We start from the raw sequence: 27,396 nt of genomic DNA, 5'->3' as shown, positions 1-27,396 counted from the left end.
GGTTTCGATTCCTGGGTTAGGAAGATCTGCTGGAGAAGGAAAAGGCTACCCACTCCAGTATTTTGGCCTAGAGAATTCCATGGACTGTACAGTCCATGGGGTCGCAAAGAGTTGGACACGACTGAGTGATTTTCACTTCACGGGATTATAAATCCCTGCAAAGATGTCAAATTGTGTGAGGCAAGATCATAATTGCTGCCAACTATGTTTATCGGGTTGCAAAGAGTCGGACATGACTGAGCGACTTCACTTCACTTCACTTCATGTTTATGGTAAAGCATCTGCCTGCAGTGCAGGAGACCCGGGTTCGATCCCTGAGTTGGGAAGATCCCCTGGAGAGGGAAATGGCAACCCACTCCAGTACTTTTGCCTGGAAAATTCCATGGACTGAGGAGCCTGGTAGGCTACAGTCCATGGGATCACAAAAAGAGTCGGACACGACTGAGTGACTTCACTTTCACTTTCATGTTTATGGCACAGATCTGTGTAAGATCTGTAATATCCTTTTTGCTATGTTATTCTGACTCTATAAGCTTTTATTTTGAAGTTCTTTACCAGATCGATGTTAGCTACATATTTCAGAAGTAAATCTACCTGAATATTTCCCTGAGCCTAGTAAATGAAGAAGTACATGAAGTACATAATAAGGGAAGGTAGATATAAATTACTCTCAAATTTATACATTGTGATACCCAAGAGATGAATTGTCCAGTCCAAGTTTACTTGAGACATCTGTCATGAGGTCAAGACTATTAGAGCCCCAAGCTCCATTTTTAGCAGATACAAAAGAAACAGAGATGATACCGCAGACTGAGAGACACTATGAAATTGTCATAATGCTTGGGAAATATATATAAACTAACCATCTCACACATGCATGCTGTGAGGTTATAGAGTACTCAAGAGAGTCAAGCATATAGATTCCCTGCAAGTTTGTTACCACCACTGAAAAAATAAGCTCAAACTCATGCACATATTGAGTTGATACAGTTGATATTGGGTCCCTGAAATAGATACGATTATTCTGAACTATATAACTCAATGAAATTTTAGAGCATTCATATTCTTTTATTAAAAGATTTATCTATTGCTGCTTTTTCACTACAATTGTGGTAGTTATAATAAATAAATAATTAGTATTTAATGGATATTAATTGCTTTTGTACAGCTGTCTTCAGTAGATGTGGGGTTCTTTATAAAATAAAAAGAAAAAAAAATACACCTTTCCATTTTAAGGAGTATTCAAGAAATACATTGACTGCCTTTTTATATGCAAAGCAATATAAACGAATGAAAAATTAGCTAGTGTTTTTTATCATATTTTGCCTGTATTTGGTGTTCTTCTTTCTTATATGGAAGAAATGACCTGAAAACTCAAGCAATTTTTTTTCTTTGATTCTGATTGATTTGAAGGGCTTTGGAAATTGCTAGCTTAGAATTAAAAAGTACTCCTAGTTGCATAATTGATCAAAATCTATTAAATCTTGGATATTTTATCAATCACCAACCCTTCATCTTATTGTTGACATAATCATATTATGCATGATGATATAAAAATCAGGAATCTGAAAAAAGTGATGCTACTATATCTTCAGTTCAGTTCAGTCAATTCAGTCGCTCAGTTGTGTCCAACTCTTTGCGACCCCATGAATCACAGCACGCCGGGCCTCCCTGTCCATCACCGGAGTTCACTCAAACTCATGTCCATCGAGTCAGCGATGCCATCCAGCCATCTCATTCTCTGTTGTCCCCTTCTCCTCCTGCCCCCAATCCTTCCCAGCATCAGAGTTATTTTCAGTGAGTCAACTCGTCGCATGAGGTGGCCCAAGTATTGGAGTTTCAGCTTTAGCATCAGTCCTTCCAGTGAACACCCAGGATTGATCTCCTTTAGAATGGACTGGTTGGATCTCCTTGCAGTCCAAGGGACTCTCAAGAGTCTTCTCTAACACCTCAGTTCAAAAGCATCAATTCTTCGGTGATCAGCTTTCTTCACAGTCCAACTCTTACATCCATACATGACCACTGGAAAAACCATAGCCTTGACTAGATGGACCTTTGTTGACAAAGTATTGTCTCTGCTTTTTAATATACTATCTAGGTTGGTCATAACTTTCCTTCCAAGGAGTAAGCGTCTTTTAATTTCCTGGCTGCAATCAGCATCCGCAGTGATTTTGGAGCCCCAAAATATAAAGTCTGACACTGTTTCCACTGTTTTTCCATCTATTTCCCATGAAGTGATGGGACCAGATGCCATGATCTTTATTTTCTGAATGTTGAGCTTCAAGCCAACCTTTTCACTCTCCTCTTTCACTTTCATCAAGAATCTTTTGAGTTCCTCTTCACTTTCTGCCATAAGGGTGGTGTCATCTGCATATCTGAGGTTACTGATATTTCTCCCAGCAATCTTGATTCCAGCTTGTGCTTCTTCGCTTATGTTTAAATATATCTTCTTTAGCCCAATTTTGTTTAGATACCACTGAGTTCTTATGAGCATATTCTATGGATGGGTGACTAAGAAGTCCTAGGACCAGGTCACTGCTAAATTTTATTTAGATTTTATGGTACTGAGATTTCAATAGGTCATCCTTCCAAAATGACTGATTTGTATATTATATAAAAAAGACTCAGTAAATATTTAGCTTTTAACTAGAAAGAGAGTGAAATCAAAAAGTAGAAACAATAGAAGTAAAGCAGAGGAAACCCAGGAAAGAGCGTGGACCCAGCCCAAGTGCAGGTATGTGTACATATGTTTGAAGGAACATCATCGCATCATAAGCTTCAGAGAAAAGATCACTTTTATTGCCCAGCATCCATCAGAGCCATCATGCTTTCACATTTGACTCAGGTATTTCTGATTTAATAAGAAACTACTGAACATGTATTTTATAAGATCAGTTTTCTGTTGGTTGTGTTATATTCCCCATCTCTCTCAGTTTCTTTAGTATTTTAAGAGATGTTTCCGAGACATAAGGCAAAATAAAAATTTTCTGAAGCTAAGGAGAGGCTGCTTCTGAAGTATATCTGAATAAATTGCTGCAGAATCAGAAATGCCACGTCCTAAGGGATTTAATGAGAACTAGCAAGTTTTCCCATGGTCCTAAGAATTGCACAGTATGGTAAACAACCCTGAAGCCTTGTGCAGGTCCCAGGGCCAGCCCTGTTTCTTTCAGCTTTGATCAGTGTCAACTGGGACTTCCACTGAACTCACTGGAAAGTCGTTGACAAGCTAGTGACTTGACCTTGAGATCGCAGAAATTAGTCTGAGGACACAGACCTTTCAGTGGAAACATTTAGGGTGTTCGTGAAAGATTCACTCTTGTTAATTTAACGGGGTTGCATGTATTTCAACAAATTGAGGGCATATCAGACATTTACTTACCAAGAAGAGTACCACCTGCTTTCAAAAAGCTATCAACTTCTGCCTTGTGGGGAGAAATGGAGTGCTATTTTTTAATTAAATAATACACAGTGAATTGACCTCTCCTGATCTTTATCCTCCTCTAGAGGCATCTAGATTTAACTGTCTTCCACATGGCTAAGTCAGTTCCGTGAGCCTGTTTTCCATCTTCCAAAACTTTGTTAACCTTTATTGTTGGTTGCTCTCTCCTCTCCTGCCTTCTTCATCCTGGTGGATTTACACCATTTTTATTCACTTTTGTTCTTTTAAGTAATTTCAGTGGAGTAGAGGAAACAGAGATAAACATATATTCAACCTGCCCTTTTTAAACTTGGGGTTTCCCACCGGTGTCTAATTTTTATATTCTACCTTTTATCTGGAATCCTGGCAGTAGAAAGTTGATTTTTGCTCTCTTGAATTTCTTTTCCTCTTGTCTTTTCTTTTCCCCACCTTTCTCCTGCTTCATTAAAAAAATAAATCAACCACTAAGTAATGTGTTTTGTCATATGATATACATAAATATATCTGTATCTTTTATGGAAGTTTAGCTATTGAAATGCTAAAGCTATGTGTGGTTGGCAGAATTTCCGAAATGACAGTCCTTGTCCTGGGAACCTATGAATATGATCACATAGCATTTCCATGAACACAGTATGTTATGTGGCACTGCTGCTGCTGCTAAGTCGCTTCAGTCGTGTTCGACTCTGTGTGACCCCATAGACGGCAGCCCACCAGGTTCGCCCATCCCTGGGATTCTCCAGGCAAGAACACTGGAGTGGGTTGCCATTTCCTTCTCCAATGCATGAAAGTGAAAAGTGAAAGTGAAGTCGCTCAGTCGTGTCCGACTCCTAGCGATCCCATGGATTGCAGCCTACCAGGCTCCTCCATCCATGGGATTTTCCAGGCAAGAGTACTGGAGTGGGATGGCATAGCCTTCTCCAGTTATGTGGCACAGTTGACCTTAAAGATAGAATACCCAGGATTATTGAGGTGGGGCCGTTTTAACACAGGAGCCCTGAAGGGAGGAGAGTTTTCTGCTGTAGCAGAATAAGGCAGAAGAGGAAAGCAAAAAGATTTGAAGTGTGAGAAGGAATTGAAGTGTCACTGCTTTTAGGATGGAAAGCACCACACGAGGAAAAAAGAAAAATCAGACCGACTTTATAAGTAGAAAGTGGACCTTGGCCGACGGCCGGCAAGGAAACAGGGACCTCTATTCCATGGCTACAAGGAAATGAATTCTGTGAACAATCGGAATGAGTTTGGAAGTGGATTCTTAGGCAGAGATCAGAGCCAATCCTATCTGAACTCTTGACCCACAACCTGAAGATCATAAATTTGTGATATTTTAAACCACAAAAATGTGTGGAGTTTTGTTACACAGCCATAGGAAACTAATATGCTATCTTACATAAAGCTCTTTGTTTATGATATTGCCATGAACCTTAGGCCCTAAAATCAGCTACAGGGATGGTGAACATGGTTCTGTGGCTATGTGTATCTGTGCGTTTTTGTATCCGTCACATTAGTAGCTTTTTAAGTTTTCTTATTCTGTAAAAGAAGTCCTGCATCAAGCTGACTTGAATAGACAAGAGAACTAGGAGAGGCTGTTGGTGACACGAGTCTATTGGTGACACTCAGGCTTATTTAGCAACCTCTCCCTGCCCCCTGGGCACCTGCTTTCTGGGAAACAGCTGTTTGGAGTATGCAAGGACAGAGTCTTCCTGTCATTATAGGAGGATGTTCTTCTCAAGACTGACCGAATGTTCATCCTGGAAAGGATACCCGCACTGCCAGTCCGTCTCTTTCCTCCCTCCTGGCAAAACCACAGCTTTGCCATTTAAGAGTGTTTCTGCACCATTTCTTCTCTTTACTGCAATACAAATTCACTGCTTTGTTGAGTGATGTGGGTGGCAAAATTATCATAATGGTATTTTATATATGTGGCTTTGTGGGGAAATGAGATGCTCTGCATAAGTAAACTTTTCATTTAATTAAAAATTGTTTTTTATCACTACATTTTTAAAAAGACTTCATTTCTTGAACAAAAAAGAAATACATATATTATCCAGTCTTATTAAATGGAAAATAATGTAGACCTATCACATTTTTATTGATGATTCATGGTCATCATTAAAGCTATCATTTATTTCACAGCCCTGTTTCGGCAGTCATGCCCTTAGGGACCCTTGTTCTTATACTAAATAGCCCCAGACCACTAAATCTTTGATTCTACTTCTGCAGTTTATATTTTTTCTGCTATCTTCCTTATAAACAGGAGGTTAATTTTAATCCATTATTTCTGTTGACTTATCTGCATCCAGTAGTTTTCCACCCATATGTACATGTAGTTCTAATCCCAAAATTGAACTGTACTAACTTACAATAAAGTAATTTAAGATGTGTATGTACAGATGGTGAAGTTGTAGCTAAATATAATAAAGACTCATGAAAACTTACATTTGAATGGTTTTTAATTTCCCAAACATTAATTGAACAGTTATTATGTCCAGAAAATTATATGGCTTATATGAAAATCTAGATGTTTTAAAATTAATAGATAAGGAAAACAAATATTTATATAACTGCTATCTAATAAGAGTATGTGTATTAAAATCTCATTATTCTATATCTATTACAAGGAAATCATTGATTCAATATGGACCTGCTTAACCATTAGTTTTTCATAAAATTAGTATACTTTGTCTTTATAATATTCATTAGCTAGTCAAGGCTTCAACTTACTATTTTTCATGTTCACAATTACCTAAGCAGTATCATACACAGTAAGTGATCATTAAATATGTATTGTAAATAGTGAAATGTAACCTATTTGGCTTCTCTGCTATCCTAATACCCCTGTGCAACAAATATCCTATTACAGATCTCTTTAATCAGGAAAATGTTGAGTGGCTTGTTTTCCTGTTTAGACTATGAGTGGTACAGCTGCTGCTGCTGCTAAGTCGCTTCAGTCGTGTCCGACTCTGTGTGACCCCATAGACGGAAGCCCACCAGGCTCCCCCGTCCCCGGGATTCTCCAGGCAAGAACACTGGAGTGGGTTGCCATTTCCTTCTCCAGACTGGTACAGCACCCTATTACAAATAGTAAATTTTGAATATTTGTGTATAATCTTAAAATATGTATTCAGAATTTCCACTATTTCAAATAAGATAGGCATGCAAGATTTATTAAAAAATATCATTTTAAATGATTTTCCAACTAAAATACTTAGATTTTGACCCCTGAATTGATCTTGTTGAAAGATGCGCCATGTTTATTTTGTGTCTTTGTATGCGCCTGGCACAAGGTAACGTATGCCTAGGGTTACTCAAATCTCAGTTTGAAATGAAAAATTCCACAGATCCATAAGAGTTTAATAATAAGTATTAGAGAGAAGTAAGTGGACCAGTTATGTTGCAAGGAGGAAGCCAATTCTGACTCCATGTTGGAACTGTTTCTTTGACTTGCTTTTTGTTGCTTTAGTTATTTTAATCATACAGAATGGTTTGCCTCAGAGTATCCTGCCCCTCTGCCTGACTGTTAAACTGAAGTACCTTGGTTCAGAACCCTGTCCACCTGTGGATGTCAGGAAGGAAAAAGTAACACATCCCCTGCCTGAGGCTTGCCATTCTAGGAAATGTTTGCAAGATTAATGGCCTTTTTATTTTGCTTTCTCAACTCCCCTCATCTCTAATCTATAAAAGAACCTGGCATCCAGACCCCCAAAAGATGGTTATTTTGAGGCACTCGCCTGCCATCTCAGTCTGCCAGGTCCCCGATTAAAGTATCTTCCTTGCCTCAACACCTTGTCTCTTGAATTCATTGGCCTGTCGTCCTAGAGTGAGCTTGGACTTGGTAAATGTTCAAGTGTGCATCAGAACTGAAGATTGGCCAGTCCACGATAGGTGGTGGTTTCCACAGGCATACCTAAGAGCAGAGGAAGTGCATGGTGGGTACCGACGGATCATAGTGTTTCTATGATAACACGTATTGGATGCTTACAATGTGCTAAGTTTTGAATCACTATGTTGTAGTACCAGAAAGAAAACATGAGATCATAAGACATTTTTTTCCCTCTTAGGAGTGGAAGACAACTAAGGGCATGTAGCTAGGTTTAATAGGGAGCACGAGGACTATGAAATATAAATAAAATGGTATGTGTCAGCTCTGAAGATGCCAGCAAAGTCATCCTTGCCTTATAGACTCTTTGGAAGAATGCTCCTGAGGGACCAAGGTGATGGTGTATTTATCTCTGTATATCTCATAGTGCTTAGAACAATATTTGTACATAGTAGAAGGGACATGTATGTCCACTGAATTGAGTGGACATGCTTTCTTCTTACAGAGTATAGATTTTCACAAAACTCCTTTGTAATTGAAGTTCCCTCACAACATATATTATAGATTCTGCCCCTATGTAGCCCATTTAAAATAAGAATGATTAAAAATGCTCAGGACATCCTTAAACATTTAATCAAAACATGCAACTCTTTTAGAGGAACCTGACTCAGTACCTTTGAGGGGATAGAGGCTGAAGAGGAAGTGAGGAAGTACTTCCAATGCCCTCACCTTCCTCACCTCCCAGAGCCAACCTGCACCAATAGGATTTATTTATTTGTCTGCTTCGCTTACCATGCACATAGAGACAGTCCCCTCTTCTGCAGGGTATGCGTTTCAGATCTGGCAGATTAAAAACCAAGAGTCGAAGTGAATAGTGGTAATCTCTGAACTGGAACAATTCTGTGTTTTCCTGGTCTTTCTCTTTTAGCTTGCACCAAAGAATTGAAGGGAGAAAAAAATTCTTCCACATACCTGACTGGTATTGGAAGCTGTTAAATAGTGGTTAAAACTGGGTGGATTGGAGGGAACTTTCCTCCCCCATTTTTTAAAGTTTGGCTGTAGGTCCTTCTGCCTGCAGGCTACAGTCACATTAATGGTTGGAAATTGGATAACGACAGCACAATGACAAATCCAGGTTGCTTGCAATAAGTTGCTAATCCCTTTGCTTTAATATCGGAGCAGCGTATAATGATGTTTGGACATCACTCCAGTTTACTGACGACCCCACTGGGGCCAGCAATAGAACCTTACAACTGTCTAACAAGGCGTCAGGTGACTCCCGTCGTCACAGCAACGGACACTGGAATCTAATCTTCCCTCCATCCCTTCTAGCACCCAATAACGCCTAGATTATATAAGTGGCCCATCATTGCTTGGTAACTTGAATCAATTAACGTTAATTCGCACAATGCTATGATGTATTGTGATCACTTTCATTTCAGGGAAGGGGGAGAAATTGCTATAAGTCACCTAAAATGAGGTTGTCTGTGGTGCTGGGGTATTAATTGGGTGTCCATATTAAATGCAAAAGGAGCCCCATCGTGAAAGGAAAGTGGATGAGTGACTCTCTTGGCTGCTATTGACCTATCAGAAGAAGACAGTGCCCTTTTCCTTTGCTTTTATCTATTACAGTTTTCCCTATTGCGTGTCAAGTTGATGTATTATAAAAAATTCATTTGGTGACCTTTCACCCCCCTAGCAGATTAAACAATTTCACTTCGATGGCATCATTAACAAGACCCTGCATTTAATGATGATTTCTCTAAAAGGCCACGGAGATTCGATTTTAAGCTAACAGATTTATTGCACTATTATAACATATCGTAAAAAACTGTACCACCTACGGTCAGGTTTTAGGTTAGAAACTGCTTAAGAGTTTATGTGAAGCTTAAAGTGGTATTACCTTGGGATATGCTGTAGTGGCAAGTCTCTGACCTCCAGTGGGATGCTGTTTACATTTAATCAGAGATGTTTGCTCACAATAAACTTAAAAATGTGTCAGGGACAGGCCTTTTAGCAAGTGTTCAGGCAGTTGGTTCCCATCCCTCTGTCTCTAGACATCAATGTACTTATGTCAGGATCTTGGATGGAGTCTTTTGGTTTTTTTTAACCCACACAGCCAGCCTGCATCCTGTCCTGCATCAGAAAGCATTTAAGAAAAGGCAAGGGAAGAAATAGAATTTGGAAACAGTGTAGAATTTTGCAATAACCTGGGAGCCATGGAATCAATAGCGTGGATTTAAAAAATCTGATTTAATTTTTTTTTAAAAGATCCTTACCCATTGTGGCTAAGCAAAGTAATAAATGATGATCAGACTAGTGCATGTTGAATTCCTAGTGAGTGATGGTCATGGTCTTGGCTGGTAGATGACCAAAGGGGTTTGTAGGACCACACATGACCTACCCCCCATTCTCCAGGATTCTCCAGGGAGAGGGAAATTGTTCCCTAGAGAAACTAAATAGTTTTTGATCTTCTGTATTTGTTCTTCCACTGTTCCTCTTTTGAGGACTAATTGTCACCTTTGCCTCAAGTACACCCTGCATGTAAAATGAATATTTTATATTCCCACATAAGAAAAATGAACAGATTAGGAAATAAAGTAGTTGGCTCACAAGCATTTAATTGAAAATGGGTAGACTACCTTTTTTTTTCTAAATCAAAGTCTTGTTAGACCTGAGTTAGGATATTTTGAGAGTAATCTATTATCCTATACTAGATCCAACCAGTCCATTCTAAAGGAGATCGATCCTGGGTTTTCATTGGAAGGACTGATGCTAAAACTGAAACTCCAATACTTTGGCCACCTCATGCGATGAGTTGACTCACTGGAAAAGACTCTGATGCTGGGAGGGATTGGGGGTGGGAGGAGAAGGGGACAACAGAGCATGAGATGGCTGGATGGCATCACCGACTCGATGGACATGAGTTTGAGTGAACTCCAGGAGTTGGTGATGGACAGGGAGGCCTGGTGTGCTGTGATTCACGGGGTCGCAAAGAGTCGGACACAACTGAGTGACTGAACTGAACTGAGGGTAATATATGTGATAAATGATGTCTATCTACATTTAAATGTTAAAACTCTGTTGCACATCTCTGATGTGTAATACACAATAGGTTTAATGGGACAATAGGTATATAACCTATAATGTTCATTTAATAAAGCTACTTTGGTCTTCAAAAATCCCAAAGCTCTGGAAAAAAGATGCTTTGAAATATCATAAATTATGTAACTATTTTATTTATAATTATCCCATTTTATTGCTGAGTCACATCAGCAATTAATGTGCTCAAAAGAGGTGAAAAACAATATAGCTCTAGACTTTAGTCATACACTTACTATTTGTAAAACCTTTGGCAAACTACTTAAGTCTTTTTGGACCTCAGTTTCTTCATGTGTAAATAAAAGTGTCTGTCATTGTGTCATTTTAAAGATACAATGAGTTTATAGGTGGAATGCATAGATAAGTACCTGTACGGGGTAAGTGCTCAGCGTATATTAATTATAAATAAGTATTTTTCTCCCTGAGGGCTTCATTCAATTGAAATCAATTAATCAATGAATTCTACAATTACTGATTCTATTTAGTGCAAGCATCTTGTGAAGACTATACATACAAAAGGGTTGTTGTGAGATTAAATGAGATAGTCTTTGCTCCTTGGAAGAAAAGCTATGACCAACCTAGACAGCATATTAAAAAGCAGAGACATTGCTTTGCCAACAATGGTCCATCTAGTCAAAGCTATGGGTTTTCCAGTAGTCGTATATGGATCTGAGAGTTGGACCATAAAGAAAGCTGAGCGCCGAAGAATTGATGCTTTTGAACTGTGGTGTTGGAGAAGACTCTTGAGAGTCCCTTGGACTGCAAGAAGACCAAACCTTAAGGAAATCAGTCCTGAATATTCATTGGAAGGACTGATGGTAAAGCTGAAGCTCCAATACTTTGGCCACCTGATGCGAAGAGCTGAGAAAGATTGAAGGCGGGAGGAGAAGGGGATGACAGAGGATGAGATGGTTGGATGGTATCACCGACTTGATGGGCATGAGTTTGAGCAAGCTCTGGGAGTTGGTGATGGACAGAGAAGCCTGATGTGCTGCAGTCCATGGGGTCACAAAGAGTCAGACACAACTGAGTGACTGAACTGAACTGAACTGAGTCTTTTTGAAGCAGTTGTGTGGGGAGGTTGTTCCCAGGCATCTCTTCCCAATTCTCTGTGGTGATATCATCTTGGTACCCACAGAGTCAGCCAGGATGAATGTATTTATACCATGGAGAATGGAAAATCACTAAAATCTGATCCTTTATGGGGAAATCTGGTTTATTAGCATACTTATAAAATATCCTTCTAAGTGTTTTAGTCTGATATGATGCCTCACTGAGACTTTTTCGAGTTAATAAATTGTGATTAAATCTAAGTTCATAATATATGTTCTCCCACCCCACCCCTCACACACCTATTTCATCATTTCCTATGGTGAAGCAAATATATAAGGTAAATATATAATTATTCTTTGGTTGTAAGTTCATGTTTGCTATACAGTATATTATTTAGTTTCTAGAAACAAAGGCAAACCTTTTCACTAGTAATGATGTATTATGGAAAATAGCTACTACAGTGGTGTGATATCTGAAATCTGAGGCATGGATTCTTTACTTTTTTTAACATGTGCCAGAAACACAAGCAGTTTCGAGACTGGGAACTTGATATATATTCGGCCTTATGGTCTCTCAGTCCTCGTCCAGCCTTCAGATGGAGAAGTGGGAAAAGAACTCACAGTACAACCACAGCTTGTTTTTCTGGATAAGCAGGTACTTTGTGCACAGGTAACAGTCTTTACTTGGAGCCGGGTACCATATTGTATTCAGAGCACGTTTCAGACTCCGTCATCATCATAATACACGTGTACAGAACACCCACCCTGCGACAGTTGATGCACTTAGAACATCTAACCACTTTCATTATTTTCCTTCCATTTCACAGCCTGCTTTCCTTCCACTTTCTGTAAAAAGTCCAGATTATGATTATGGATAAGAGTAGAATTCTAATACTTTTTTACTCCAAACAAAATCTTAGGTCTCAGGTGTCTTCTCAGAAATCTGTCCTTTCCAAAGTGCTGGATCTAGATCTGAAGAAGTCTTTTCATGTGCTGGTGAAGGCATCATGCCATTACATTACAATTCTATGTTATTTTAAGTGATTTCTCCTGCATGTGGTTAAGTACAGTATCAACACGAGGCTTCTGTATGCTTCATTCTAATTTCAGTGTCCAAGTCCTTGGATTTTTATCTTTTCTATATTTACTAATGTCATGGGTGGAAGAAGTGAAATATGATAGTTAAATCAACTTTTCACTCTTTAATTTTAAAAAATGCATCACATGACATGCTTGTAGAGGGACAAAGCCCATGGAACTGAAATCCACACTTTTGCTATGGTCAGGCACTTACCCAGCTCTCCTGCTTTGTTCTCTTAATGTTTCCTTCCTTATGTTTTTTTTTAAAGCACCTTACCAGCCACAAGATCTGCTGGCACTTTTTAAAAATAAATTTTATTATTTTTTGCCCAACTGTGGGGTATGTGAGATCTTTAGTTCCCCAACCAGGCATGGAACCCATGCCCCCTAAAGTGGAACTGCATAACCACTGGACAGCCAGGGAAGTCCCTTTCCTATCTTATTAGCCTTCAGCAAACAGTATCAGTCTCCTTTTCTATAAACTCAGCTTTTCTTTGTCTTCATTACCCTGCCCCAATTTTTCTTGCAATAATCTCCCTTCTCACGATAAAGTTATTTGATATATTCTTCTTAACATGGCAAAGAATATTTATTATTTTATTATTTTTTCCTTTGCTTATTCTCATGAATGTGTGGTATATGAAAGATTCTGTCTGAATCCTCTTTTTTCTCGGTTAACTTCACAAACTTCTCTTCTGAGTCCTATTTTTCCTTTTTTTGTTTTTTCCAGAATCGGAGAGTAGAGTCCTTGGGGCCCCCATCAGAGCCTTGGGTCATTTCAGTTTCCCTGGAAGGGACATTGGATTCTGTGCTGAGAGGTAGGTACTTGTGACATTCGGAGACCCGCTATAAATGCATCTGCCCAAAAATGTTTGCAACCACTGGGGATTCATAACAAAGTCACTAATACTCAGTATCTTTGGTAATTTTGAAAAAAAAAAAAATTTCACCACCAGTGTACAATGCCAGTGTCTTCTAAAAAGTACAGAAGGTTGACAGGAAATGTTTAAGGAGCCATCTGCCCGGCAGGTATGATGAGCATTTTTGTCATACTTGTAGCATATGTGTGTGTGTGTGAAAGTGTTAGTCACTCAGTCATGTCTGACTCTTTTCAACTACATAGAGTGCAGCTCTCCAGGCTCCTCTGTCTGTGGAATTCCCTTCTCCAGGGGATCTTCCCAACCCAGTGATCAAACTTGAGTGTTCTGTAATGCTTTTACAAACTTGTAAACGACTCACTTACCAATTTAAACCTTTGCCTATCTGCACATTGCTGGTTTCCAAGAATAGACTCCGATTTTACAGTTACTTCTTGCTCTACCCTGGCTTTGAGTCTAAGCGCATCCTCACACCTCCTATAAATATGTACCTCGCCATCCTTCATACATTACCTGTACCCAGTACCTTACACTCCATGCCTTTCCCCTACCTCACACCTACTCACCCACTATACCTTACTCAGCCTCCACACTCTCCTGTGCCCCGCTCCTGACTCGTACTACCCCAGACTCTTCTACTTTTCTTTCAGTTATCCCAAGGATATCCTCACCGACTTGTTTAGAATCATATTGGATCATGCAAAATGAATAAGGCATTAAACCATTTGTTATTTTCTTGTATTAACACCAAGTCATGCTCAAGCAAGTGGATTCCCCTGGATCAGTATTGTCACCATTGTCCTTGTTTGGAGATTCAACGTGAACATAGGAGGAATGGTCTGCGTGTCTAATACGCTACATTTGATGTGTGTGTGAATGTCATGAAATAGGAAAAAAAATTATTTATAGAAATGCCCACATCACCAAACAGTTTATTTCAATTATTGAAAGTATCTCTCAACACCATCATGAATTATTTCTCCTTAACTTTGGAGAGAATGGAACCAAAACCATTTGGCATAGACCATCTAACTTAAGTATTTCCTGCAGAAAAATAAATTAACAACAAAATCATATCTATATGTCTAGCCTAAACCATTTGTTCTGCAATTTAACTTCATGTTCTTTGACCTCAGTCAATCCTCTTCAGTTAAAAAGAAAAAGATCATTAGTTGTTAACCAAACAGTGGGTTTATACACATGTGCTGTGTGTGTGTGCTCAGTCATGTCCAACTCTTTGCAACTCTGTGGACTGTAGCCAGTCAGGCTCCTCTGTCCATGAAATTTTCCAGGCAGGAACACTGGAGTGGGTTACCATTTCTTCCTCCAGGGGATCTTCCCCACCCAAGGATCACACCCTCATCTCTACATCTCCTGCATTGGCAGGTGGGTTCTTTACCACTGTGCCACCTGGGAAGCCCTGTGGATTTATATACTCAAAGATAATTATTTTAGGTCCTCAGATCCTTTGATGTTTAACTGTAGATCCTTGTTGTAGAAAAATATGTTCTTAATATTTAAAAAATCTCAACATTAATGATGTAATAGTTTGTTAGTGTAGATAGCTAGGAGTAAGATGAATAGTTGTGGGAATGGGTGGGGGTGGAATTTGGACTAAAAAGGTATTTTAAAACCCTATTCCTTATAGAGTCAGATTCAAGTAGCATTCCCTGATAAATCATGTAATCAACTTCAATCTTGCTTCAAACCCAACACCTCATCTTTTCCCAGGTTCCCTCAGCCAGTCCCAGCTTGATCAGGGAGCCTGTCAATGACATTTGTCTATTTTACAATTATCATTCCAGAGATATGGTGAACCCCAGAGTAATGTACTGTATTTGGCAGCAACTGCCTACGCTTTTGGGCACATATGCTTCAAATCTGAGAATATCATAGATATATATGGGAATCTTTGTAGAGATATCTGAGGCAAGCTGGTATTTAACACAAAAGCAAGCCCATTTGGAGCTAAAGTACTTTCCATTAGGCAGTTTGGCGGCTGTTGTATGAGACAGACTCACTGTGCTCGCCGGACACATTTCGATTAAATGCTGCTTTGTATTCCTCCAAAGATGGGAGCAATAAGGACGTTTGTCAAAGGAAAAACTGCAGCAAACGATTTCATGTTGAACATCTGTACTCTGCAGTTCATTGTTTGCAAGAGTTTATTGACCATAATTTTGATGCATATAGGTTTTAAAGAGTATGAACGACATTTATCTTGGGCGGCTATCATTTATTTGAGTCTTGGCTTATTTATTTCCATTTTTCTGGGCATTTTTATTTATTTTGGGACTCTGAAGAGATGAAGGAAAAGATGTTTCTGAAAAGGGAAGTTTTAGTTAGCTCTGCAAAATTGATGAGGAAAGACAATGTTTTCCCAAAAAGGATTGAGCAATTGAATTGAAAAATGTAACACTGTGCATATTCTGTCTTTATGATACCTTTCAGCCTTAAAGATCTCAAACCAATTTTTAAACATTAGGACCACTCTCCTGTCTCATTGTCCATCATACCAATAATCACAGTGACATTTCCGAACTGAATTGGAGCAGCTATTAATTAGTAAAGTCATTTCAGGATAGTGGAGGCAGAAGACTAATTCATGATATTGTGAATGGGATCTGGAGCTCAGTTTCCTTCTTTTGGTTTGTAAATGGATGGCCTATTGTTAGAAAATGTAAGCTTTCCTTTTTGCATTTTATTCAGAGAAACCAAAGTGCAGACAATCCAAGTTGCTGAACAGGGTAGTCTTTATCAGTCCTGATCTGATGCATGACTGTGCTCCTAATCTATTGGCCTCACCCTGCCACCACATAAACTACAGATCCCTTGACTAGAAGGGAGGCAGAGCCTAGAAACTGACCACCAAGAAAGATAATAGACTTTCTTTCTTGAGAGACATTTAACAATAAAACGCATGTGTGCATGCTAAGTCACTTCAGTAGTGTCTGACAATGTGTGACCCTATGAACTGCAGTCTGCCAGGCTCCTCTGTCCATGGAATTCTCCAGGCAAGAATGTTGGAGGGGGTTGCCATTTCTTCCTCCATGGGATCTTCCTCATCTGGGGATTGAACCTGTGTCTCGTATGTCTAACCTGCATTGGCAGGCATGTTCTTTACCACTAGCACCACCTGGGAAGCCCAATAGTGGCTAAGAATACAAACTTTATGAAATCAGGCAGATTTGATCTATAACCTTCTCACCAAGTAATTTAATGTTTCCTGAGTCTATTTCCTAATCTCTAGACTGTAGATAATAGTATATTTTGTGGTGTTGTGTAGTTTGTATATAATGATGAATAGAATGCCCAATGTTTGGCAGAGTGAACTTGGATATATGTTAGCTGTTGTTAGTATTATTCTGGGCTTCCCTGGTGGCTCAAATGGTAAAGAAGCCGCCTGAAAATGTGGGAGACCTGGGTTCAATCCCTGGGTTAGGAAGATCCCCTGGTGAAGGGAATGGCTATCCACTCCTATATTCTTGCCTAGAAAATTCCATGGACAGAGGAGCTTGGCAGGCTACAGTCCATGGGGTCACAAAGAGTCGGACACAACTGAGTGACTTTCGCTCACTATTCTTCTGTCTTGACTTACTTGGTTTCAAGATTTGCCTAAGAGAAGCCTGATGGATTTAGTAACTTTTTAAATTAATTTTTTCTTTATTGTCCAATTGCTTCTCTACAGAGATTACTTGAAGAAATTGCTCTAGTACAGGTGACTAACCTTCACTGTTTGGTTTTGTGTTTGTTTGTAGGATGTACTCACGCAGAAACTCAAGATGGTTATGTGAGCTTCTCCAACTTAGCAGTTTTGATCTCTGGGTCAAATTGGCACTTTATTTTTACTGTCACTTCCCCTCCAGGTAATTTCAACACAATATGTTTTTATTATCTGTTTCTTTCTTTCTTTTTTAAATATAGCCCCTTCTCCTTTATGATGGGACTAGCTCCTCTCATGAATAAGAGTCACTGTAGCTTAGAGAAAAAATTCCCCTGGTTATATCATTATGGTGTGAGAAGCAAGAACACATGTCAAAATTAAGCCTGAAGAGCAAGTATTGCTTCCTGGTAAGCAAGATTCCAAATGTACATTTTCTTCTAGTTGTTAAAATTTACTTTGGATGTTCTGCTTTTTTTCCTGTGACATTTGATGGAATTTGGTTGAATATTAATTTAAATTTTTTAATTTATAAGGAAGAAAGTCAAGGAGCATTGAGTTTTATGAAACCTTATCTTTTAGTCCTGCCTGCCTCATCCACTGCCCCACCCCCACCTTGGAAATGATGACTATACACATTCAAAATCCTGGTACTTTAGAACTGTAGGTAGAAGGTGTGTGTAAACTGTTTATATGATCCAGTTCTTTCTTAGAAAATGTTCAAAAAAAATCTCCCTTCTGAAGCATTCTTGACAAATTTCACTTTATTAGAGGGTACTACTATTCAATCACTTTGTAGTAAAAAAATGCTACTTAAACTTCAAAGGCAGATGAGTTTATGAAAAATATTACTCTCCCATTTCCATGATGAATAGAGTCCAGTCTCCACCCTACAGAGGAATGGTGAGAGTTCAATTTTGGGCATCCTTTTTATAAAGGATTAAACTCTGATACAGAGACACAATTACCACTTTTAAATGATTTAGATATTGCATCCAATATTGTAGTTTACCAGAAAAAACCCTCCTCACCTAAGGAAGCATTGAAAAATTCTAAAAATTTTAGCATTACGTTTGAACTGAAAACTTGATATTTATAATTAATTATTAATTTGAGTCAGGGAAGTTAGTCTGATACTTAAGACAGGCAACTGTGGAAAGTAGTTAATGCATCAGCTGTGATAATGCAAGGCTTTTAAAAAACACACTAGAACAATCATGAGTGGATTTAAACCTCAGATATTGGAAATGGCAAAGGAAATGAAATGTTTTCATGTGAGCTCTGTGAACCCCAGCAACAAATATTTAATTAAGGCCAGATATGAGTTCTCCTTCATGAAACTTAAATTCAAACCACAGTATACTTTTCAAAAAGTTAAAAATATGGCTGTCATGAAAATTTATGATGAACACTTGTCAACAAGTTATTTAACTTTTTAATGCGGGAACCAGGAGGATAGCAAGGTGTATAGTTCATTTAGCCTGGAAAGAAAAGACTGCTGAAATCAGTTTGCTAAATTGGATACAGGGCAACCAAACTCTAATCTTTTCTGAGTTGCATGTCTACGAATATCACTTACATTCCTTATTGGATGAAAATCATTTTCAATGTACCCAGTGTTCTACAAATTCACAAGACTTGCCCCTAAATGTTAAACATTAAGTTCAAAAAAGGTGTGTTTCAGATAATTTGATAAACTTTGGATGAGTTTGTTTGAAAATCCTCTTTTATGACATTGATAAGATCTGTAATCTTTTTTTTCCCCCTCTCAGTTCCAAGTTTTAAACCATTTTTCTTCACAAAGAGAATATCATCTGGGGTCGGGTAGTATTGTTAATTTTGTAAGACAGCTATTCTTTTGATATCTGTGATGTTGTCCTAATGAAAGGTCAGATTCATGGAGAATGTTCAGTGCCTTGACCATGGGATTCCCAAAGATATATTTTGAAGGGTAACACATGCAGAGCTGGATATTTTGGTCCCAGCTTGTCGGATATTTAAGAGGCCATTACCCTACAGTTTTCTCAGTAGTTAACTAAGACTAAATACTTCATCAAGGTTATTTGAAGGCATATGTTATAAAACCAAATGTAAACTATAGTGTAGACAGAAGCTTCTTGATAACACTATGATTTTGAGCTGGCCCTGGTGTTCACATTTACTGGCCTACTGCTTCCTTTAATTTCTACCTACGGCTTGCAAAGTCCCCTAACTGAGGAATTGTCTTGCATTTTTTCTTTATCATTTTCCTTATTCTTCATCATTTTCAAGACATTCTACAAGGTGAGGTGAGGCTCTGTTTAAATGAGGAGAGAAAAGATGAAGGAGAAATAGAAAACATCAGAAGGCCTGCCCTTCTGTGACCCCATAACCTCATGTTCATTAACAGTATAGCTCCTGAGAGTGACTGCTTGTTTCCAGGTGTATCAATGTCTAGGGCTGGAATTATTTGGGAAAGCAGCTTATCCTGGCCTGTCCTTATGTTGATAGACCAATCAGTGACATTTCTCCTTTTTAACAAGCTGCAATAGAAGAGCTGTGACAAGCATTTATTCTTGGATCTGTTATTGTTGTTTCATTCTGAATCAAACAGAGGATTGTGATGATTTTCATTATTGTCCCTCTTATCCCTTAGAGAGAGGAACTTATCTTTATTCCTATTTTATTATGTTTTGTCTCATATTTATTTATTTTTCTTAAAATGAAGAAAATGGATAAAATTAAATATCTACTTAATGTTCAGAGATGGCAGATAATGGCAGATGTGATTCCTGATTTTAGATCATGGAGGTTGGCCAACTGTCTTTCTAAAGTTTCCAAGATTGTCCGTGTCTTTATTTTTTTTAATGGAAATAAATGTCACTTTAATCAATGTTTCATTAATTGCTGCATACAAAGACATACATTTCTTCAGCTCTGTAGATACATCAAAGACATAATTAAGGACTTAATTCTTTTAATATACATGTATATAATTTATTTTCTATTGAGGTGCCATTGATAAAACACTGTATAAGTTTAAGGTGAACAGTATGTTGGTTTAATATATTTATGTATTGCCATATGATTACCCCTGTAGTGTTAGCTGAATCTATATCACATTACATAATTGTCATTCTTTTTGTTGTTGTTCTGAGAACAGTTAAGACCTACTCACTTATCAACTTTGAAGTTTATTATACGGTATCTTTGACTATAATCACTATGCTATTTTGGAAATATAAAAATTGAGGAACTGAGAAACTGCATAGGTTGACCAAGTGTGTATAGAATCCTCATAAGTCTTTCTAACATATGGACTAATCTAGCTCATTTATCCATTTCTGAATTTCCTGAGACATTCCCCAGAGTGCAAGGTGTCTGTAGGTTTGTTCTACTGACTTCCCGCCCAGCCTTTCCACATTCACTGTAATTACTGTTGTCTAGCTGTGGTTTCTTTAACCATTTCCTGGGGCCCTGGGACTTTTAGGGGGCTCTCCAGTGTTGCTGGGCAGAGATGGAATGCTCTCTGCCACCTGACCCAACTGCAGTTGCTATTTCCAAGTCTAGAATATTCCTCCTCCCTAAATTCACATGTCTTATTCACCTGTTCACCCAGGGTTCTTCTCAAATGTCATCTCCTCAGAGAGCTCTTTTCTGCCTTGCTCTGTCTGTACTACCATCCCAATCTTGTTCCTCCCATCTCCAGCCATTCTCTGTCTTCTGCTGGGAATTCCTCACTCCCTGGTGTCAAGAGTATCTTGAGTATTTGCTTGTCTGTCTATTGCCTGCCTGCTCTATTCTGCCTTAGAACCTAAATTCCAAAAGGGACAAGAATTCTGTCTAGCTCAGCATTACATCCCCAGTGTAAACAAAAACAAAAACTGGCACATCATAGGCACAAATAAATATTTGTTTATGAATAGGTGAGTATACTGAGATTCTATCTAAGATTGTATTTAAATAATGTTCTGTTGTTGAAAATATTTAAAAACTGGTAGTCTCCACCCTTAGACCCAGGTTACTGCTCTAGACTTACAAACCCTAGGCCTGATTTCAGCCTCTGTGTCATTATCTGAGTTCTAAACACTTCCATGGCCTACTCTTCTATATCCCAGGTGGCTCAAGCCACTTCTCCACTCAGAATTTTTCCATTTATGACATTGACTTCAGAATGTTGTCACAGGTCTTTTGGCTTTTGACATGTAATACCCACCCAAATCTGCCTCACATTTTTCCTGCATTAATTCTTGGTATTTCTTGGCAGTAATTTTTTTCAATATAGATTGCTTTTCTTCTTTTCTGTCTTTCTTTATTCAACTTTCACATCCCCATCTAGATACTCCCTCCTATGGGATGCTTTCCCCAATCATATCAATGGAAAATAAACTTCCAAAGCAATTGACTTGCATCATTCTGGTGGCATGGGTCACATTCTGATTTGTATTACATTTGTATGTGTTTTCGATTTCATTTATTAGCTTGTAAATATCTTAAGAATGAGAATAGTAACTTGTCTACTTGGTGAAATAAACAATCACTGAGCAGTTATTGGAAAATGGATAAAAGAATAAAGAATTTTGTTTTTACTTCTGTGAATCCCTAGTAAAATCCATCCCTCTGTCTCTGGGCTAGAATTAGCTTATTCAGTTGTCCATAAAAAGCAACTAATTGATAACAAACAAGCCAAATATGGCTCAAGTATAAGATGTACACACAAGAGAAGCATTTCTAGATAATTACGTTATAGTAGTTTGGGACCAAGTCTTGACTCCAGGGACTCAGGAGTCAAGAGAATGGGGATCTAACTGTGACTTCCAATCCAATATCAGGTTCAGCCCAAGGAAAGCACAGCAAAGAAAACACAGCGTTTCCTTGAGTCGAAATAAAAGCTCTGATCTTGCCTGAATTATTCAGATGAAAGCAGAGATTTGGGGGTTTGTTTGTTTTGAATGAGCTACTCAAAAACACTGGTTATAACTAATATATGTTCACAAGCAAGTGTTTGTCTTTAACTTTTGTCTTGAGATATAATTGATGTATGATAAGCTATACATATTTAAAGTGTACTATTAAATAGGCTTTGATGAATCTATACGTCCATGAAACCATCCCCACAATTAAGATAATGAACCTATGTATCATTCTCAAAATTATAGGCAAAGTTTTAAACTTTCTATTTTTGAGATAATATACAGTAAAAATATCTTTTTGGTAGGTTATTTTATAAATTCATATATATATATACACATACATATACATATATGTGGAGAGAGAGAGAGATTCATATAATCTTATAATTCATACAATCATATAATCACTACCATATAATCAGTATACAGAACATCTCCCAAAGGTCTCCTTTATGTTATTCCTCTGTCCTCACATCCTCCCACTAATCCTTGCAACTTCTGATCTGGTTTCATCTCTATAATTGTCTTTTCTAAAATATCATATAAGTGGAATCATATCATATATACAGGGCTTCCTTTGTGGATCAGATAGTAAAGAATTTGCTGCAGTGTGGGAGACCCAGATTTGATCCCTGGTCAGCAAGATCCCCTGGAGAAGTTTCCAGAAAACTGGAATCCCACTGGGATTCCAGAAAACTGGAAACCCATTCCAGTTTTCTTGCTTGGTGGGCTCCCAGCCCATGGGGTTGCAAAGAATCGGACACAACTGAGCAACTAACACTTAACACATATCATTTGTACCCTTTAGAAATGGACTTCACTCACTCAGCATAATGCTTTGGATGTTTATCTCAATTACAGTTTCCTTCCTTCCCCCCTCCCTTCCTTCCTTCCTCCCTGTTCTAATTAGTGGAGCGTAAGAGTGAATCTTCAGTTTTGCATTGGTGGAGGAAGTCGGTCTGAAATAGGAGAGCATTGGAAGGGTTTTCCCATTGTCATGAACAGAACTGGAAATAACAATCATATGATATTGTTGGAATCTTGAAGTTCTTCAGAAATAGGAGTCTTGCATTTATTATTGATTCATATATTTAATCATCTAATTCAATAAATATTTATTGAACCAACTATGTGCCAGGTACTGTTTTATCCATATCTCTTCCACAATATTTTATTATATTAGCATCTTATTAGTTCAGTTCAGTTCAGTTCAGTTGTTCAGTCGTGTCCGACTCTCTGTGACCCCATGAATCACAGCATGCCAGGCCTCCCTGTCCATCTCCAACTCCCGGAGTTCACCCAAACTCATGTCCACAGAGTCGGTGATGCCATCCAGCCCTCTCATTCTCTGTCGTCCCCTTCTCCTCCCACCCCCAACCTTTCCCAGCATCAGAGTCTTTTCCAGTGAGTCAACTCATCGCATGAGGTGGCCAAAGTATTGCAGTTTCAGCTGTAGCATCAGTCCCTCCAATGAACACCCAGGATTGATCTCCTTTAGAATGGACTGGTTGTATCTCCTTGCAGTACAAGGGACTCTCAAGAGTCTTCTCCAGCACCACAGTTCAAAAGCATCAATTCTTCAGCGATCAGCCTTCTTCATAGTCCAACTCTCACATCTTATTAGTATATGTTATTATTATTATTTTGTATTTATTTGTTCTTTTGAACAGGGGTCAATTTTACAGCTCGCTCCAGGTCGTTTGCTGTCTTACCGGTGACTCCGTCCGAGAGATCCACCATCATCACGGCTGCTTCCTTGTGCTCAGGGGTCTCGTGGTTGGCTCTGTGCTGCCTCGTATGCTGTTGGTTTAAGAAAAGCAAAACCAGAAGTATGTAGATTGTTTTTGAATAAAAATATCTGAAAAAATATACCATTATGTATAATATACTAACTATTCTTTTTCTTCCCGCAAAGAAGCATATTTTATGACCCTTTGTAACATATCAAACAGCATGCAGCCAAATTGCTCAATTTACAGAGACAAGGATTGCCTAATCCCAAATAACAACAACACTAATAATAATATATAATAACAATAATAGCAACAGCTCTTATTTTTTGAATACTCATTATGGACTGGGTTCTAAGCACTTTAGAGACTTGAATTCATTCAGTCTTCAGAACAGCTCTATCAAATAGGCACCGAGTACTCTGTGTTTCAGACATGGCACATGAAGCACAAAAAAGCTACTTCAAAGCACAAAAAAGTGACTTTCCCAAGGTCTCACCACCAGGATCAAACCGGGTAGTTAGGTTCTCGCTAGACCCCACTCTCTGAAACACTGTGTGGTACAGTCCAGGTGACCTTCCAAAAGGCAAATTCTATAATCAAGGGGAAATATCCTCTTTTTCAGAAGAAGGAAGAGAGTGCTTGGGTTTTTTGTTTGTTTGCCTCTTTTTCCCTCGGAGCATAGAAATTGTGTTCTTGGGCTTTTTCCCAAAATCTGATCTATTTTTTTTCTTTTTTGGGGTGGTGAGATGGGGATGGAGACATGGGTAAAACCCTTGTGGTATTAGGAGATACTAGGAAAACAAAGTAAAATGAAGAGTGAGTATAAAAAGGCAGAATGAGGAGAGGCAAAGAGAGAAAGTGAAAAATTAAGAAAGGAAGGAGCAGGAAGTAGGGTGCCACCACCAGACAGTTCACTGTGCTTGGATTTCTGAGAGAAGCTGGAGAAGGAAATTCCACTAGATGCTCTTTATTTTGAGCCACGCTTCATATTTTTAGCTTAAAAATTGTGCTGTAAAATGTGTATAGTGAAAAGAATGGTATTTTTTTACAAACTTCTTTAATGTCTGATTTAAGAAAAGTCAGTTGGATTCTCTTAGCAGCTTCTACATTTGGTCGGTTGCAATGTATTGCAACTGAAGTATTGTTCAGTCAATACTTGAATGTATTGACTGAAGTATCTGAAGAAAATTCTAGCCTCAAATAGATACCTTGTAGGAAAAGGAAAACTATTTTAATAACTTTTACATATACAGTAGATGTTCTTATTTGTTGCTGCACCCAAACCAGACCAGAGATAGTTACTTAAGGTACATCTCAATATACTTTTTTATTCTGTTACATGAAAATGCATAAGTCTACCTTGTACTTTGAATTTTGCCCACAGGTGATTTTGAAAAATTATGTTTTGGCCATTTGGTAACTGTTGTTTCACTGAGTTATTTAAATATACCAAATGCTGATATTAATATATTTCATTCTATAATTTAAAAAAAGACTACATGTTAATATCAATAGAATTAGAAATTCTGTGGAGCTCATGGTAGTTTATAACAACATTTTCTAAACTTCTAAAAATTCCGATGTGAGCTTGATTTATATCACTGATGACAAATACTGTCAATTGTTTCTTTGAAGTTACTGGCTTACTTCATTTACTTATAAAAGAAATCTCCCGAATACGCAATTTTGAATAACCATAATTTGTCTTTCAGTTTTTCTTTCAAGTGCTTTCAATGTGAAAATGGTGTTTCATGAAAAAAAAAATCAATCAGTTTTGCTCAAAACAATCACAAAAGTGCTTTTTCTTGAGACAATCATCATGACTCTTGGCATGGCATTATCTGACATTATATTATAATTTATTTGCTTATCATCTGCCATCCAAACTAGAATAAAAGCTCTATAAGGGCAGGGACCTGATCTTTCATACTTACAACTGACCTTCTAGTGCCTAGAACAGTGTCTGGCATGAAGAATGTAAATGTATTTTTATTAATGTATTTAGTGAATAAATGAATTAAAGCATCACTCCAGTCAAGAGCTGACTGAAGATATAAAGTCTTTGATCAAATACACACAGCTATATGAGTTCTGTGGATTGCACTAATGCCAGTTTCCTAGTTTTGATGTCATACTACAGTTAATGTAAGTTGTTGATGTGAAGAGAAGGCTAAGTGGAGGTGCATGGGTCATCCCTGTATGTGTCTTTGACACTTCCTGTGAATCTATAATTATTTCTAAATAAAACCTGAAAAAAATACAGTAAGTCCCCACATATGGACAAGTTCCCTTCCGAGAGCACTTTCATAAGTCAAATTTGTAAGTCTGACCAAGTTAGCCTAGGTCCCCAACTAACACAATTGGTTATATAGTACTGCATTTTACTGTAATACATTTCTAATAATTTTCACACAAAATATATAGAAAACAAACACAAAAAATAAAGAATTTAAAATCTTATAGTACCTTGAAAAATACAGTAGTACAGTACAACAGCTGGAGTACAGGGGCTGGCATTGAGTAAACCGGCAAGAAGAGTTAGTGATTGAAGGAGAGAGAGCGGGTGGGAGATGGTAGAGCTAAAGGATCTTCAGCAATAGGAGTCAGAGGGTAAGCTGCAATGTCACGCTACCCTGATGTTGATGGCACAGCTTCTGGTTCCATACTGGGTTCAACTCTATCTACCCTCTTGGAAAAACGATCCAGTGCTACTTGGATAGTAGCTCTTTTTTTTCTCATCATAGATGACACTGTCTCACTGGATTGCATTCTGAACAGCTTCTGCAACCTCCGTGTACTGTTGTGTGTCCAGGTCCTGGGCCTCAAATGCTAACAGTTCCTCCTCAAATAAAGAAAATCCCCTGGCCATTTCCTGCATCATGAATCTGTTCGGTTCTTCAGTTACTTCTTCTTCTTGTCTCCCTTCATCCTTTCTCTGGGCCTCCAACTCCGTCAGGTCTTCATTAGTAAGCTCCTTGTGTTGCATAGCAAACAGTTCAATGAAGTCATCAGCTTAAAGATCTGGCTTGAAATAAAGATACTGTATTACTGTGCTCTATACAATACTGTACAGGAAAAACACAAGAGTACAACCACTTTAGAGGATGCAGTAATGTGACAATATATGCCAGACACACGAACTAACTTATGTGATTGGACACTCAAACACATGTTCGTATCTTTGCAACTTGAAGGTTCATGTGTAGGGCACTTACTGTACTAGAAACATTCTACAGTCACTCTGGTCAACAGAGCGATAATGTAAACCACGTTCATGGTTATATGACGAGGCAGATAGTGTCATTTTCTAGTAGCCATTTAACCTGAAATTAGCTGGAGCTGAAGCTCCAATACTTTGGCCACCTGATGTGAAGAGCCGGCTCATTGGAAAAGACCCTGATGCTGGGAAAGATTAAAGGCATGAGAAGGGGTCGACAGATGGTTGGATGGCATCAGAGACTCAATGGACATGAGTATGAGCAAACTCTGGGAGATGGTGAAGGACAGGGAAGCCTGGCATGCTGCAGTCCATAAGTTCTCAAAGTGTCGGACATGCCTTAGCAATGCTGCTGCTGTGGCTGCTAAGTCGCTTCAGTCGTGTCTGACTCTGTGTGACCCCATAGACGGCAGCCCACCAGGCTCCCCCGTCCCTGGGATTCTCCAGGCAAGAACACTGGAGTGGGTTGCCATTTCTTTTTCCAATGCATGAAAGTGAAAAGTGAACGTGAAGTCGCTCAGTTGTGTCCAACTCTTAGCGACCCCA

The 27,396-nt window shown here is 38.4% G+C and overlaps 1 protein-coding gene across 3 annotated transcripts in view; it reads left to right on the top strand.

Moving 5' to 3' along the window:
* Nucleotides 1-27,396, top strand: part of PKHD1 (PKHD1 ciliary IPT domain containing fibrocystin/polyductin) — a 448,361-nt gene that overhangs the window by 406,955 nt on the left and 14,010 nt on the right. For all 3 annotated transcript variants that reach the window (XM_088831516.1, XM_055406831.2, XM_088831515.1), the window contains 4 exons: nt 11,909-12,044; nt 13,200-13,287; nt 17,106-17,213; nt 23,571-23,729. In XM_088831516.1, the coding sequence (XP_088687642.1) occupies nt 11,909-12,044; nt 13,200-13,287; nt 17,106-17,213; nt 23,571-23,729 (491 nt within the window). The remainder of the gene's footprint in view (nt 1-11,908; nt 12,045-13,199; nt 13,288-17,105; nt 17,214-23,570; nt 23,730-27,396) is intronic.

This window comes from Moschus berezovskii, chromosome 23 (assembly GCF_049115385.1).
Source record: "Moschus berezovskii isolate FMDL1 chromosome 23, NW_MosBer_1.0, whole genome shotgun sequence".
NCBI lineage: Eukaryota > Metazoa > Chordata > Mammalia > Artiodactyla > Moschidae > Moschus > Moschus berezovskii.
Note: the sequence above shows the minus strand (reverse complement) of the source record. Positions and strands in the feature narration are given on the sequence as shown.